The 13,130-nt window shown below is 51.9% G+C and overlaps 1 protein-coding gene across 1 annotated transcript in view; it reads left to right on the top strand.

The window, feature by feature from the left end:
- Positions 1–11,670, top strand: part of LOC144738099 (uncharacterized) — a 68,216-nt gene extending 56,546 nt beyond the window's left edge. The window contains exons 19-24 of the mRNA XM_078621009.1: positions 2,034–2,109; positions 3,312–3,379; positions 3,697–3,956; positions 7,660–7,728; positions 10,084–10,234; positions 11,292–11,670. Of these exons, the coding sequence (XP_078477135.1) occupies positions 2,034–2,109; positions 3,312–3,379; positions 3,697–3,956; positions 7,660–7,728; positions 10,084–10,234; positions 11,292–11,432 (765 nt within the window). The 3' untranslated portion in view covers positions 11,433–11,670. The remainder of the gene's footprint in view (positions 1–2,033; positions 2,110–3,311; positions 3,380–3,696; positions 3,957–7,659; positions 7,729–10,083; positions 10,235–11,291) is intronic.
- The last annotated feature ends 1,460 nt before the right edge of the window (positions 11,671–13,130 follow it).

Here is a 13,130-nt window from a genome sequence, read left to right as displayed (position 1 = left end):
CCTCTTCCGCTAGCTCAAGAAAAACAATACTGCCATCATCAAGTTGAAATTTGCCAAAGCAAGACACTTGTACAACCAGGCTGAGAAGCAGGCTAGAAGGAACTACAACATCAAATTCAATGAGGAGCTTACTGATCGAATCTTAACCAGTAAGAAATGGTAGAGGCTTGTCAACTCCCTTTTAGAAGAGCTGCAAACTCTGACATCCCTGTCATTGTGAACAACGATGTTGCCCATATCATAGCATGGGATAAAACAGAGAGGTGTTCCGTGAGACCTTTGCAAAGGAATGCTGTCTCCAAGATGCAAAAGTTCCCGTACATGTTCTCTAGCTCCGCCCATTACCTTTCGCCTAGATGGAATCCCCGCTTCGGATTGGGTTCCGATTACCTAGCGGTGACCATGCAGATACCCCTTGTCACCCCCTAGGTGGCGCTATCTCATTACACATGCATAAGGGGCACCACCAGGGCATCCTTCCAACCCTGGAGAATCCATCCCGTGATGCAAATGGTTGTGATGTCACATAGAGTAGCCTGTATGCAATCACCACACTCCCTCAGCAGTTCTCTTTGAAGGTCATCTCTGACCGACGCTCTTCCTGATCTCAGACTCTGGATTTCTCCCCCGTCCTTCCTCAACAGATGACACTTCAGCCATGGTATTTCACAGTAGGTGGCTATTTCCTCCATTATTTGAATCACAGCGGCCCCAGCAGGGTCAAACCCACCTGATCCCTGATGTTATTTGAGCTGAAGGATTTCCCTGCCCCCAAGACCTTACTGAAATGCTCCGCAAACCTGTTCATGGGGGGTCAGAGATCAGATCACCTTTTTTCCCCTTCTGGGTGATCGGTGTGGTACTGTGCAAGTTACTTTTTAAAAATAATTAAATTAAGCAGTGGTTTGTGATTCCATATCTTCGGCAACCTGCGACCACCACTCATCCTTGCAGTGGCGCACGGCTCTTTGAACCTCCGAGCGAAGGGTGCGGTAAGCCGCCTCATTCTCCAACGTGGGATGTTGCCAATGGCGGGAGTGGGCCTGTTGCTTTCTCTCAGCTAGACGGAACACTTCCTCCATCAGCCGCCGATTGATTCTAGCCTTCCCTTCAATGGGCATTGCTTACAGCCACCACCACAGCCTTACTGAGTGGCCACCACCAGAGATGAGGTGGGATGTCGTGCTTTTGGGCCATTCACACAGGCAGCACAGCGATTTTAGCTCACGAATTAACCGTGTTAGTTGTCACTGCCCACCATTACTGCAGCACCCTCCTGAGATAGCCATGGGGCTCACTGATTATTTCCTGGGTGAATGAGCGCAGTGATACCAATGACACAAACACACTGTCCACAGTGTTTAACATGTAGCAGGCTTTTGCGACCAATATTATTCATAATAGAGGTTTTTTTTCGGTTAGATTGCGTAAGTATAAATGTGTCGTGAACCCTCCACTCGACGCAGCCAATCAGAAAGGGTTTTTTACGTAAACAAAACGTGCCAATTAGTTACTAGTTCAGCACTAACCGGTTGTGGGTTGGAGAGTAAACTTACGACAACAATTACGATTTGAGTACCGTGATGTTTCGCCGGTAATTACATCCAGCATCATCGGGCGATTTTTGCCAGAATGTACACTGCCCACTACTGCCCGTCTCTTTGACCTCTCCCTGTCTCTCTCTTCTCTCACTCTGTCCTTTCTCCTTTCTCTCTCTCCTCTCTCTCTAGCCATATTTGTTTGTTGTAGAACAGAGTTAGACTGATAACTTTAATCTAAATTGTCTTATGGTTGTTATTGTTTGACTTGCATCCCACTGGGATTTTTGCACACAGCATTGATATATGGTGCTTTTTCTGGAAGACTTTGCTGTTTTTTCCTGGATTTTTCTGTTTGCGCGTAGTCACTTTAAGATGTTTCTTGTTCATGTTTTTGGTTGTTGCTGTTGCACCCGATTCAAGAGCCGAATGGCTCACAGGGCTATACCAAATGAATGCAACTGAAAACTCTCTCTCTCCCCATGTGTGTCTCAGAAGAAGGGGGGAGAGGAGCCAGCCGATGGGGGTGACGTCGCTGCCAGTCTGATGGATCTCGATGCTCGGGCCCGAGGTGGGAGACCTTTCACTTGCCCGTGCTGGCCCTGTCACTGTCTCCTGTTCCTCCCTTTTAAACGGTGGCAAGGTTAGAATCCGGCATGGTTAGAATCCGGCAGGCTGCCCTGATTAATACTGCGCTGATGTATGAGCTGTGCAATCGTATTGCGCGCCGACCGCTTTGCAGTCGTTTGGAGGTGTTAACTGCCTCGCCTGGTATACAGGAGGTCGTGGGTTCGATCCCGACCCTAACATCACGGTGGCTAGGAGATGTTTACTACCTCGCCTGGTATACAGGAGGTTCATGGGTTCGATCCCGACCCTGACGATGCCTGCTGCTGTATATTTGTAGTCTGCATCTTTCTCGCCCCATGGTCACGTGGATTTTGTCTCCGGGTCCTCGGGTATTTCCCTCCACATTTATAATTATCGACATCACGCATCGAGAGCATTTGCCTGCTGCTATAAACGTCCACGTGATGCTGATGATGATAAGCCGCTTGATTGAGCTGCTACCGTTCGTGACGGCCAGATCGCTTCTGAAAAAAGCTGCACAACTCATTTGGGGGCCTTACACCTGGTAAATAAATAAATGCTGCTGTGACATCGTTTACGAGAGTAGGAGGGCCACTTTAAGACGTAGACTTTCATGACCAACATCCATAATAGAGACTGGGTTAGTTTGCGTAAATGTAAATATGTCGATAAATCCGCCACCACCAGACACAACCAATTAGTAAGGTTTTTTTTTACGAAAACAAAACGTGCCAATTCATTAATAATACAGCACACCGGTTGTGTGTTGGAGAGTAATTGTAAATGTCGTAATGGGTTGACTCTCCAACACACCGATGTGCTGTACTAGTAAGGTATTGGCAGGTTTAACGGCACAACATTTATATTCATGCGATCTCTAACCCAAAAAAGTCGGTAAAGGAATGGCCATTGTGTATGGCCATCGCAAGTCAAAATTTTGACAAAACTCAGCCGCACATTGTTCAGTTGGGGATCACAGCACCAGCTGCATTGGGTCCTTGCTGTACAGCCTGGCAGGAGCCCTCCTCAAAATAAAGAGTCATGGGACTCCGGTGATGACTTTTCTTGGCTGAACGAGCGGTGGGGATGGCGTTGGTGGTGACTATGATGAGAGTGCGGCTACTAAACGGGGGGACCTATGTGTGACCCCCCCCTCCTCCTCTACCCCCCGGCCCGGCCCAGCCCCCCACATTGCCACAGAGATGGAGGCAGCACAGATGGGCAGCCCCTCCTCTCCGCCCCTGGACCAGGTGTGTACCCACAGTGCACTGTGCTGTTGATGGTGGTGGTGGTGATGTTGGTCGCATGAATGATGATGCTTTGTGATGATAGGTGGTTGTGGTGATGATTGTGATGATGATTTTGGTGATGGTTGTGATGATGATTTTGGTGATGGTTGTGATGATGATAATGATTGTGTTGATGATGATGATGATGTTGGAGGTGGTGATGATGTTGGTGATGGTGATGATGTTGGTGATGGTGATGATGTTGGTGATGATGGTGATGATGTTGGTGATGATGGTGATGATGTTGGTGATGATTGTGATCGCGTGACACCCCACAGTGCCACAACAATTTTGACACCCACTCGGACCAAGACAATGAAGAGAGAGACGAGGAGGAGGACGACGAGGAGGAGGAGGACGAGGAGGAGGATGAAGATGAGGAGGATGAAGATGAGGAGGATGAGGATGAGGAGGAGGATGAGGAGGAGGAGGATGAAGAGGAGGATGAAGAGGAGGAGGCCTGGCATGAAGACGACCATGACTACACCTCACAGTTCATGCACAACGGGCTTGCACAGAACCCACAGATCTGCAAACAGTGAGAACCACAGAGCGACCGTGTGCCATGGTCCACAGTGAGACTCAGGGAGACCAGGTCCCAGAAAGACCAGGTCCCAGGGAGACCAGGTTCCAGGGAGACTGGGACCCAGGGTCCCCAGTGTGTACGTGTGTCTGTGTGTCTGATTGTGTCCATGTGTGTTTGTTTTTGTCTTTTGTGCGTGTCTGTTTATGACGCCGTCTGGCCAAACCCCAAATAGCGGGGCCAGACTGAAACCCGTTTTCGGGGTTCCTCCAGAAACAAAACCACTGCAGTTGGCCATGTGGAATATCCGAATGCTCGTTGCGGAGGAAAGGCTGCCTTTCCTTTGTCGCCTGGACCTCTGGAATACAAGAGATCTGGTGGTGCTGGTTCTGACTCTAGTCACCATGAGGTGTTGTACGGTCTTCCACTTGGGAGCGGCACACTGCCAAATAACAGGCAGTGGCTCTGCTTCTGTATGAAAGGATTGAAGGGGGCGAGGGCGCGTGGAGGCGAGGCGTGGGAAGCTGTAAGGCCCAGGCTACTGTGGGCTTGTCTCCCCATTAAAGGAAGGCAAGCAATGGTGGAGGGTTGGAGACTTCCGTCTCCACCGAAGATGAACATTGGTGGTGGGACGCAGGCAAGGCTGATGAATTTGATGCCTCCCATGACCTGTTCCAGGTGCTAGCTGAAGTGGCCCCCTTGGGTTAGTCATCCTGCTGGGTTGTGATGCAGGCAATTGGGCTGGAGTGATTGGAAGGCATGGGCCAGATCAGCTCGGTAACAACGGTAGGAGGCTGCTAGACTTCTGTGTAGCCCATAGGCTTGTAATTACCAACATGTTCTTCGGCATCGGCACACACACAACATCATGGATGCACGCCGGGTCCAAGCAAGAACATCTGCTGGACCATATAGTGACGGAACAGCGGATGTGGACCTATGTCCTTGACAATATAACCTGCCGTAGAGGCACCTGCCCCCTGACCATCGGTCTGTTATCTTCAAGATGTGCCTGTCATATTTCCATTGTGGTGGTGGGGAAGACTGTTTTAATCGCTTTCGGCTGTGGTTGGAATTATTCCCACCTCCTCCTGATGCCGGAAAAAAATGGTTGAGGTTCGGGATTGTGGCTCATGCAGCTGCAATCACTGCATTGGGTACGAAGTCCAGACCTCCCTGGAGACCCTGGCTGACGGAGGAGGTGTTCTGGCTGGCTGAGACAAAGTGACGGGCCCACTCCCGCCATTTATAACATCCCACGTTAGAGAATGAGGAGGCTTACCGCAGCCTTCACTCAGAGGTTCGGACAGCCATGTAGCTCTGCAAGGATGAGTGGTGGTTGTGGGCCGCTGAGGAGATGGAAACTGCCCTCAGTAGCTCGTGATCCCACTTTATGTCCTTCAAAAAAGTAACTTGCAGAGCCACACATAAGACTGTCCTTAAGGGAAAGAATGGTGACCCGATCTCCAACCCCCAGGAACATGTCTGCAGGTTTTACTGAACATATCAGTAAGGTGTTGGATGAGGGGAAACTCCTCAGCCTAGATAACATCATGGGGCAAGGTGGAGTTTGACCCTACTGGGGGCTATTGTGCCTTTAATATTGGACGAAGTGTCCACTCCCTGTGGTAGTGGCTGGCTGAGGATGCCGTCTATTGAGGAAGGATGAGGAGCGATCCAGAGTCTTGACAGCAGGTTAAGTGGGGCGGGCAGTGATGATCTCCCAAGTGTGTGTGCAGACTGCCCTATGTGACATTACAACTGTGGACCACAGGACAGGTTCATCAGAATTGGAGGGATCCCCTCCAATTCTGAAGGGAGACCGTTCTGAAGGGAGACCGTTCTAATTGTAACTACAGGGGCATCTCCCTCCTCAGTGTGAGTCCAGGAAAGGTAGTGATTATTCAACATCGCCCCCTTGCCAGGCAGCGTGCTGAGGAGAGGTTTATAGAGCCCCAATGTGGTTTCAGGCCAGGGCGGTCCAATACAGGCAGCATTTTCTTTGTCCGTCTGCTATAGCAAAGGTGTAGGGAATTTCAGTGGGATCTACATCTTTACTTTATTGACCTGGTCAAGGCCCATGATATCATCAATAAGCCAGGGCTCTGGGTTATTGGTCCTGATTTTGGGGTCCCTCTGACCCTATGATTATATTCATTCGTGACCTACACAATGGTGGGCATGTCGGGGGTAAAGCTGCATGTCTGAGAGTTTAATTAATTCACATATTTGACCATGTAGTTCAATAAGCTTTACATAGCTGTACCATAGGAATTTCCATCTGTTACAGATACAATGGGAGGTTAATTGATGTCTGGGTGCGGTCAAGGGATGGCTCCCTATTGGACAACCATGTTATGTATGCTGATTAACTGCTGGTTGCTGCTCACTCTGAGAATGAGTTGGAGGCGCTGCTGCTGAATATGGATAGTATGATTATGATCAATTCTGGTTTTTCAGCAGAGGTCTCACTCCGAAGCAGTCGAGGGGCGTTATCTGTCAAGAAACTACCTGGCCAGTCACTCCACATGAAGCTATGCGTCTTCTCGGCCACAGTTATTGCCCTCCCTTTATGTTTGTGAAATGTGGATCCCTCTAATGGAACATCTGTGCCAGTTTAAAATAATAAGGCTGGCCTGCCGATGTCCCATCCTAGGTTTAACCAAGCTGAATTGTGGGAGGTGCTCACAATTCCTTGGAAGATCTGGACACTGTCCCATTGGTGAGCTCCTCCAGCAGGCCAGGCTGCGTTGGCTGGGTCATGTCGCCCGCATGTCTAGCCACCACGTGGCCAGACCGCTTTTGTTTGGCTGGATAGAGGGGGCTAAACTAGCATTGCACTGGCTATAAAAGAGTTAGGCTGATGTGGTAGAGGAGGATGTGGAGCTGAGTGCACGTGCCGATGACTGGTACCAGTGGTGTCAATTTCGGTCTCTGTGAAGGACGCTACTAGGCATTTGCAGGCAGTCACCCTCCAGCAACAACAGAGGGCAGAGGAGCGACGATCAAAACAACGAGCGGAACGCCAGGTGGTTGGGACACAGCAGGTTGCCACCCATAGCACCTGGGTCTGTCCCGTGACCTGCCAGCGGGCGTTCAACATTTCACATGGCCTTAACGTGCACATAGCCTGGCACAAACGCCATGGTGACGTCACCGCCACTTAGTGGCAAATAGTGGTTGTATATGTACTTGTGTGTGCGTGTATATATGTATACACGTGTGTGTATATATGTACACGTGTGTGTGTGTCTATATGTACACGTGTGTGCGTGTCTATATGTACACGTGTGTGCGTGTATATATGTACACGTGTGTGCGTGTATATATGTACACGTGTGTGCGTGTATATATGTACACGTGTGTGCGTGTATATATGTACACGTGTGTGCGTGTCTATATGTACACGTGTGTGCGTGTATATATGTACACGTGTGTGCGTGTATATATGTACACGTGTGTGCGTGTATATATGTACACGTGTGTGCGTGTATATATGTACACGTGTGTGCGTGTATATATGTACACGTGTGTGCGTGTATATATGTACACGTGTGTGCGTGTATATATGTACACGTGTGTGCGTGTATATATGTACACGTGTGTGCGTGTATATATGTACACGTGTGTGCGTGTATATATGTACACGTGTGTGCGTGTATATATGTACACGTGTGTGCGTATACTTATGTACACGTGTGTGTGTGTGTCTCTGCAGACCGTGCATCCTTCTTATGGACTCGCTTCGTGGTCCAAACCGAGACCACGTGTTCGACACCATCTGGGAGTAAGTGCCGGGCTGTGGGCGTGTGGGTCGCATTGATTCACCTGTGCAAATAGATCCCATACACACACGAGCAAAACACAACCATCTCCTACGTGTAGCCCACATGGCCTTTTGGGACAAGTGCTGTTAGTGAGCACCTATTTCGGCCGGCATGGACACGAAAATGGGCGGTGTGCCCAGCACCACCTGGGTGCCAGTCTCTCCACTGCTGCTGTTCAATACTCATGACACCAGGTGTTCATTTGAGGCTGAGTCGACCTAGGGGAGGCCCAGGACCAGTTCAGATAATCATCACTGGTGTTGCCCGTGAGCGGGAATCGAATCCGGGTCGCCAAGTTCGTAGATCAGTGCGCTACCCACTGCGCCACCGCTCCCAACACGTGGAGAGAAACCTCATCATCATTGTTATAGCGCTTGGTTGCCTATGAATGCCGCACTTGGTCTCAAGCCTCGTTTTCAGGAGGGTACTGCCAAGTTATCACTGTACTAGCACACACTAAACATATAGACAGGAAGACTCTTGGGGCAAGTGCTGTTTGCGAGCACCGATGAAGGCCGGAACGGTACGCGAGGGGGTGGGGTGGCCAGCACCACTCCCAACCGCCTTGGTCTCCCCAGTGGCAATGTTTTACACACCACACAGATACCAATTTGAGGCCGAGTCGACCTAGGGGAGGCCCAGGACCGGTTAAAATAATCGTCACCGGTGTTCGCCGTGAGCGGGAATCGAACTCTGCTCGCTGGGTTCATAGTGCAGCGCGCTAACAGCTACACTTCCGCTCCCCACAGACAGACACACACACCTGCGTGTGTTAGAATTAAAAGTTTATCAAAAAATTATAGTGGAAAATGAGTGGTTGAGTTAGTGGGGAACTTCCTCACCAAGTTAAGTGAGTAAGTTGATGAGTTAGTGTGAGTGGGGGATTCAGTGAGTTTCTAGGTGTGAGATTGGGTGTGACTACAATGAGTGATTTTGATGGTGTGATTTGCGCGACTGAGTGACTGGGTGAGTGTCCATGCATGAGTGATGTGATGTTGGTGATGGTGACATAAGCGATTGTGTTCGTGGTGGTGATGTTCATGCTGAGGGGAAATGAGGTGGTGTTCAGGGCTGTGGCTCATGCAGCTATGGCTGTATTTAGTAAACAGTCCAGACGTCCCCAGGTGTTTTGGCTACCTCAGAAAATCAACAGAGGTTTGGTTGGAGAGCTGTGCGGCGCTGCAAGGATGAGTGGAGGTCGCGGGTTTGCTGAGGAGATGGAAACTGCCCTCAGTAGCTCGTGATCACTAACTCCTTCAAAAAAGTAACTTGCAGAGCCACACATTCTACCATCCTTAAAGGAAAGAATGGTGAGCCGATCTTTGACCCCCAGGAACATGTCTGCAGGTTTTTTGGAGCATATCAGTGAGGTGTTGGGTGAGGGGGATACTCCTCAGCTCGGATAACATCATGGGGCAAGGTGGAGTTTGACCCTACTGGGGGCTACTGTGCCTTTAATATTGGAGGAAGTGTCCACTCCCTGTGGTTGTGGCTGGCTGAGGGTGCCGTCTGTTGAGGAAGGACGGGGGGGGGGGGAGCAATCAACAGTCTGAGAGCAGGTTAAGCGGCACGCAGCAATGGTCTCCCAAGTCTGCGCAGATTGCCCTGTGTGACATTATTTAAACTTTAATTTCCTATCTGCCTCAGGAGCCATTGTTGGCAATGGTGGTGATGATGGTGATTATGGCAGTGGTGGTGTTGGCAATGGTGGTGATAGTGGTGGTGCTGATGTTGGCGATGGTGGTGATGGTAGTGGTGGTGATGGCAGTGGTGGTGTTGGCAATGGTGGTGATAGTGGTGGTGCTGATGTTGGCAATGGTGATGATGGTGTTGATGGTGGGTGGTGTTGGCAGTGGTGGAGACGGTGGTGGTGATGTTGGTGAATGGCGATAGTGATGACGATGGTGTTGATGATAGTGGTGGTGATGATGATGATGTTGCCAATGGTGGGGATAGTCGTGATGGTGATAATGGTGTTGGCAATAGCGGGGATTGTGGTGGTGCTGTTGACGAAGATGGTGGTGGTCGTTGGTGACGTTTGTGGTGACGATGGTAGTTGTTGGTGATGGTAATGGTGATGATGGTGTTTATCTTCTTGGTTTTTTCGGTAAAGTCACGTAACAATTCTCACGACGTTTTGGCCACAACGCAAGCAGCCGTCCTCAGGTTAACCTGAGGACGGCTGCTTGATGAATCCCTGCAGTCACGAAAGTGATGATGGTGGTGATGGTGTTAATGGTAGTGGTGATGATGGCAGTGATGGTGGGGATGGTGGTTGTTGTTGGTGGTGATGATGGTGGTTGTTGGTTATGTAGGTACTTGGAGGAGGAGTGGGAGGCAAGGCGGGGCACGCGGAGGCGCTTCAGCAGGGACACGATGCCCGCGTGCTCCGTGCTGCTGCCTCAGCAGGACAACTTCAGCGACTGCGGTGTCTTCCTGCTGCAATACGTCGAGAGTTTCCTCAAAGTGAGAAGCACACTTGCTGTCCAGCAGCCGATGCACCTGCGATTTAGCACGGTTGGCTAGGTCCGGTGCGAAAGAAGTTGAACGCACACACACACACGTACACATACCCTGTCCAATGTTGGTTGGTGGAGAATTGGGAGGCCCCCTCCATCCCGTAGTGGATTGAACATGGCCGTGTGCATGCATGCATGCGCGCGCGTGTGTGTGCTTGTGTGTGTCCGTGCTTGTGTGTACATGCATGGGCTGTTGCCCCACACAAAGCTTCGGGTCTTCTCGGCCACGGTCATGCCCTCCCTTCTCTTTGCTTGAGAAATGTGGACGCCCCCCCCCCCCCTCGTGGAACATTTTTGCCGGTTAGAAACATTTGGGCTGGCCTACCTACAATGCATCCTGGGTTTAACCCAGCTGAATTGCGTAAGGAGCTCACAAATCCTTGAAAGATCTGGACGAGGTCACTTTAGTGAGCTCTTCCGGCAGGCAAAGCTGCGTTGGCTGGGTCATATAGCCTGCATGCCCAGCCACCACATGGCTAAACAGTTTTTGTTTGGCCAGATAGAGGGGGCGAAACGGGCGACTGAAATACGTCAAGTTGCCACAGTGGGGCATCGGCCAGTCATCTCAGTTAACCCATGCCACCTGGGTCTTTCCCGTGACCTGGCAGTGGGCGTTCAAAACTTCGTGGCCTTAAAGTGCACCAGCCTTGCACAAGCGCTGTGATGATGTCACCGCCACCTAGTGGCGATTGGCGGTTGTTGTTGTCTGAGGTTTACATGCGGACGTGCAGCGGTTAGCATAATGTGCTATGAATCCGGCGACCCGAGTTTGATTCTCGCTCACGGCCAACACCGGTCACGATTATCTGAACCGGTCCTGGGCCTCCTCTAGGTCGACTCAGTTTCAAATTATTACCTGGTGCGGTGTGTAGTAAACATCGCCACTGGGGAGACAAAGGCGTTCGGACACGGTGCTGATCACCCACCCCCTTGTGTGCCACAGTGCCAGCCTTCATAGACGCTGCTCGCTAACAGTATGTTTGTCTTTGTGTGTGTGTGTGGAGACGCCCGTGACAAGTTTCGACCTCCCCATGCGTCTGGACGGGTGGTTCCCCCCGGCCGCCACTCGCCACAAGAGGCAGGAGATTAAAGAGCTCATCCTGGCCCTGCACCAGCAGCAGAAGGAGCAGCAGCGCAATGCGTGAATGCGCCCGCTGCTGCAGCATTGTCACTCAGCCGGCTGCAGCATCGTCGCTCAGCCGGCCGCAACGTCGTCGCTCAGCCGGCCGCAGCGTCGTCGTTCATCCGCAGCGTCGTCGCTCAGCCGGCCGCAGCATCGTCGTTCAGCCGCAGCGTCGTCGTTCAGCCGCAGCGTCGTTCAGCCGCAGCGTCATTGCTCAGCAACAACGTCATCGCAAGTCACAGCATCATCACCTGGACCAGGGGCGGCTGTCTTTTTTATATCAAAGTGCTTTCTCAGGAAAGCGCTGGGTGGGTGTAGGGGGGGTGGGGGGGCGTGCTCTGGAATTTTATGCGGGGGGGGGGGGTGGAATGGGGGTGGGGAGGAGCAAGATGGGATAATGGAGCGAGGAGCAGCTACCGACCCCGACCACGGACAGCGTCAGAAGACACGACGACGTGTTTTTTTTTTATCAAGCGATAGCGGCGCCCACCCCCAGTGACCAAATTGGCGTGAGTGGCGGTGACGTCATTATTTGTCGTAGTTACCGTCGTGGTCGTCGTTGTCGTCGTTGTCGTCGTTGTCGTGGTGGTGATGATTCCCCGGTGGGGTCGCAATGTCCTCGTTTGCTGCGTTTGATTTCGAGGGCGGCGGCGGTGAGCACCGGACGCTGAAGCGACCCTGCGGTTTGGGAGGCCCACGCAGCGATCCGCTGTCCACGGGAGGGTGGGTGATGGGGGTGGGCAAAGAGGGGGAGCGCGTTGGGGCCGTCACGATGAAATGAGGAGTTCTGGGAGAAGTGCTAGAGAATCCCCGGGGTAGACGGCGCCCGTCGCGACGAACTTATAGGGGCCGCACACACTGGTGGGCGACTCTGTGTGGGGGGGGGGGGCGACCCTGTGTGGGGTGACTGTGTGGGGGGTGACTGTGGGGGCACACAGTGACTCTGTGGATCAACTCTGTGTGTGGGGGGGGTGACCCTTTGTGGCGGGCGACTCTGTGGAACGACTCTGTCGGCAACTCTGTGTGCCACTGATTGGTCCCCCCCCACCACCCGCAGCGAGAAAGCCGGTGCCGCCGATTGACTTGACGCATGTGACAATGACGACGACGACCCTATTTGTTGACACGCGTAACGGTGCGTGTTGGTGTGCGTGTGGAGAAGGTTGTCGGGATCTCATTTACGTACGATTGTCTCGCTGGCCACACACACAGCGAGTGGCTCATTTGCGACGCTTGGGAATTCACAAACTGAACGTTAACAAACGGGATCGGACGATGCTGACGAGATGGTGCAAATGAGGGACGGGGGCCATACAATCGAGACAACAGCCGGTTGAGACTGCTTGCTAGAGCAGAGCACGACACGAGCCCTCGACTTTGCAGGATTGGGAATTGTTACGCAGCTAGGATCGATCGGCTCAGCGGCGAATGTTCGTCGGCAGTAAGATAAACGATCGCAGAGGTTCAGCCCCCTGTATGTGCAGCAGCTGTGTCCCAGGCAGTCGGTAACCGGGCCGAGACCGCCAACGACTCCAGCGCTTGAGTGAAGGCCATTGATGTCTCGGGGGCGGCCGATGGCTTGCTCGCAAAGTTGAACACAGGGATCTATCGTTAGATCGCGATGGTGGTTGGGGGGGGTGACGTCCCATAGTCGCTGTTGACTCAGCAATTGGGACCTACGCAGAGGGGGGGGGACCCAATGAGATGCCGCAATACCCCC

This window comes from Lampetra planeri, chromosome 77, assembly GCF_965212315.1.
Source record: "Lampetra planeri chromosome 77, kcLamPlan1.2.h2, whole genome shotgun sequence".
Taxonomy (NCBI): Eukaryota; Metazoa; Chordata; class Hyperoartia; order Petromyzontiformes; family Petromyzontidae; genus Lampetra; species Lampetra planeri.
This window is presented reverse-complemented; position numbering and strand designations above follow the sequence as displayed.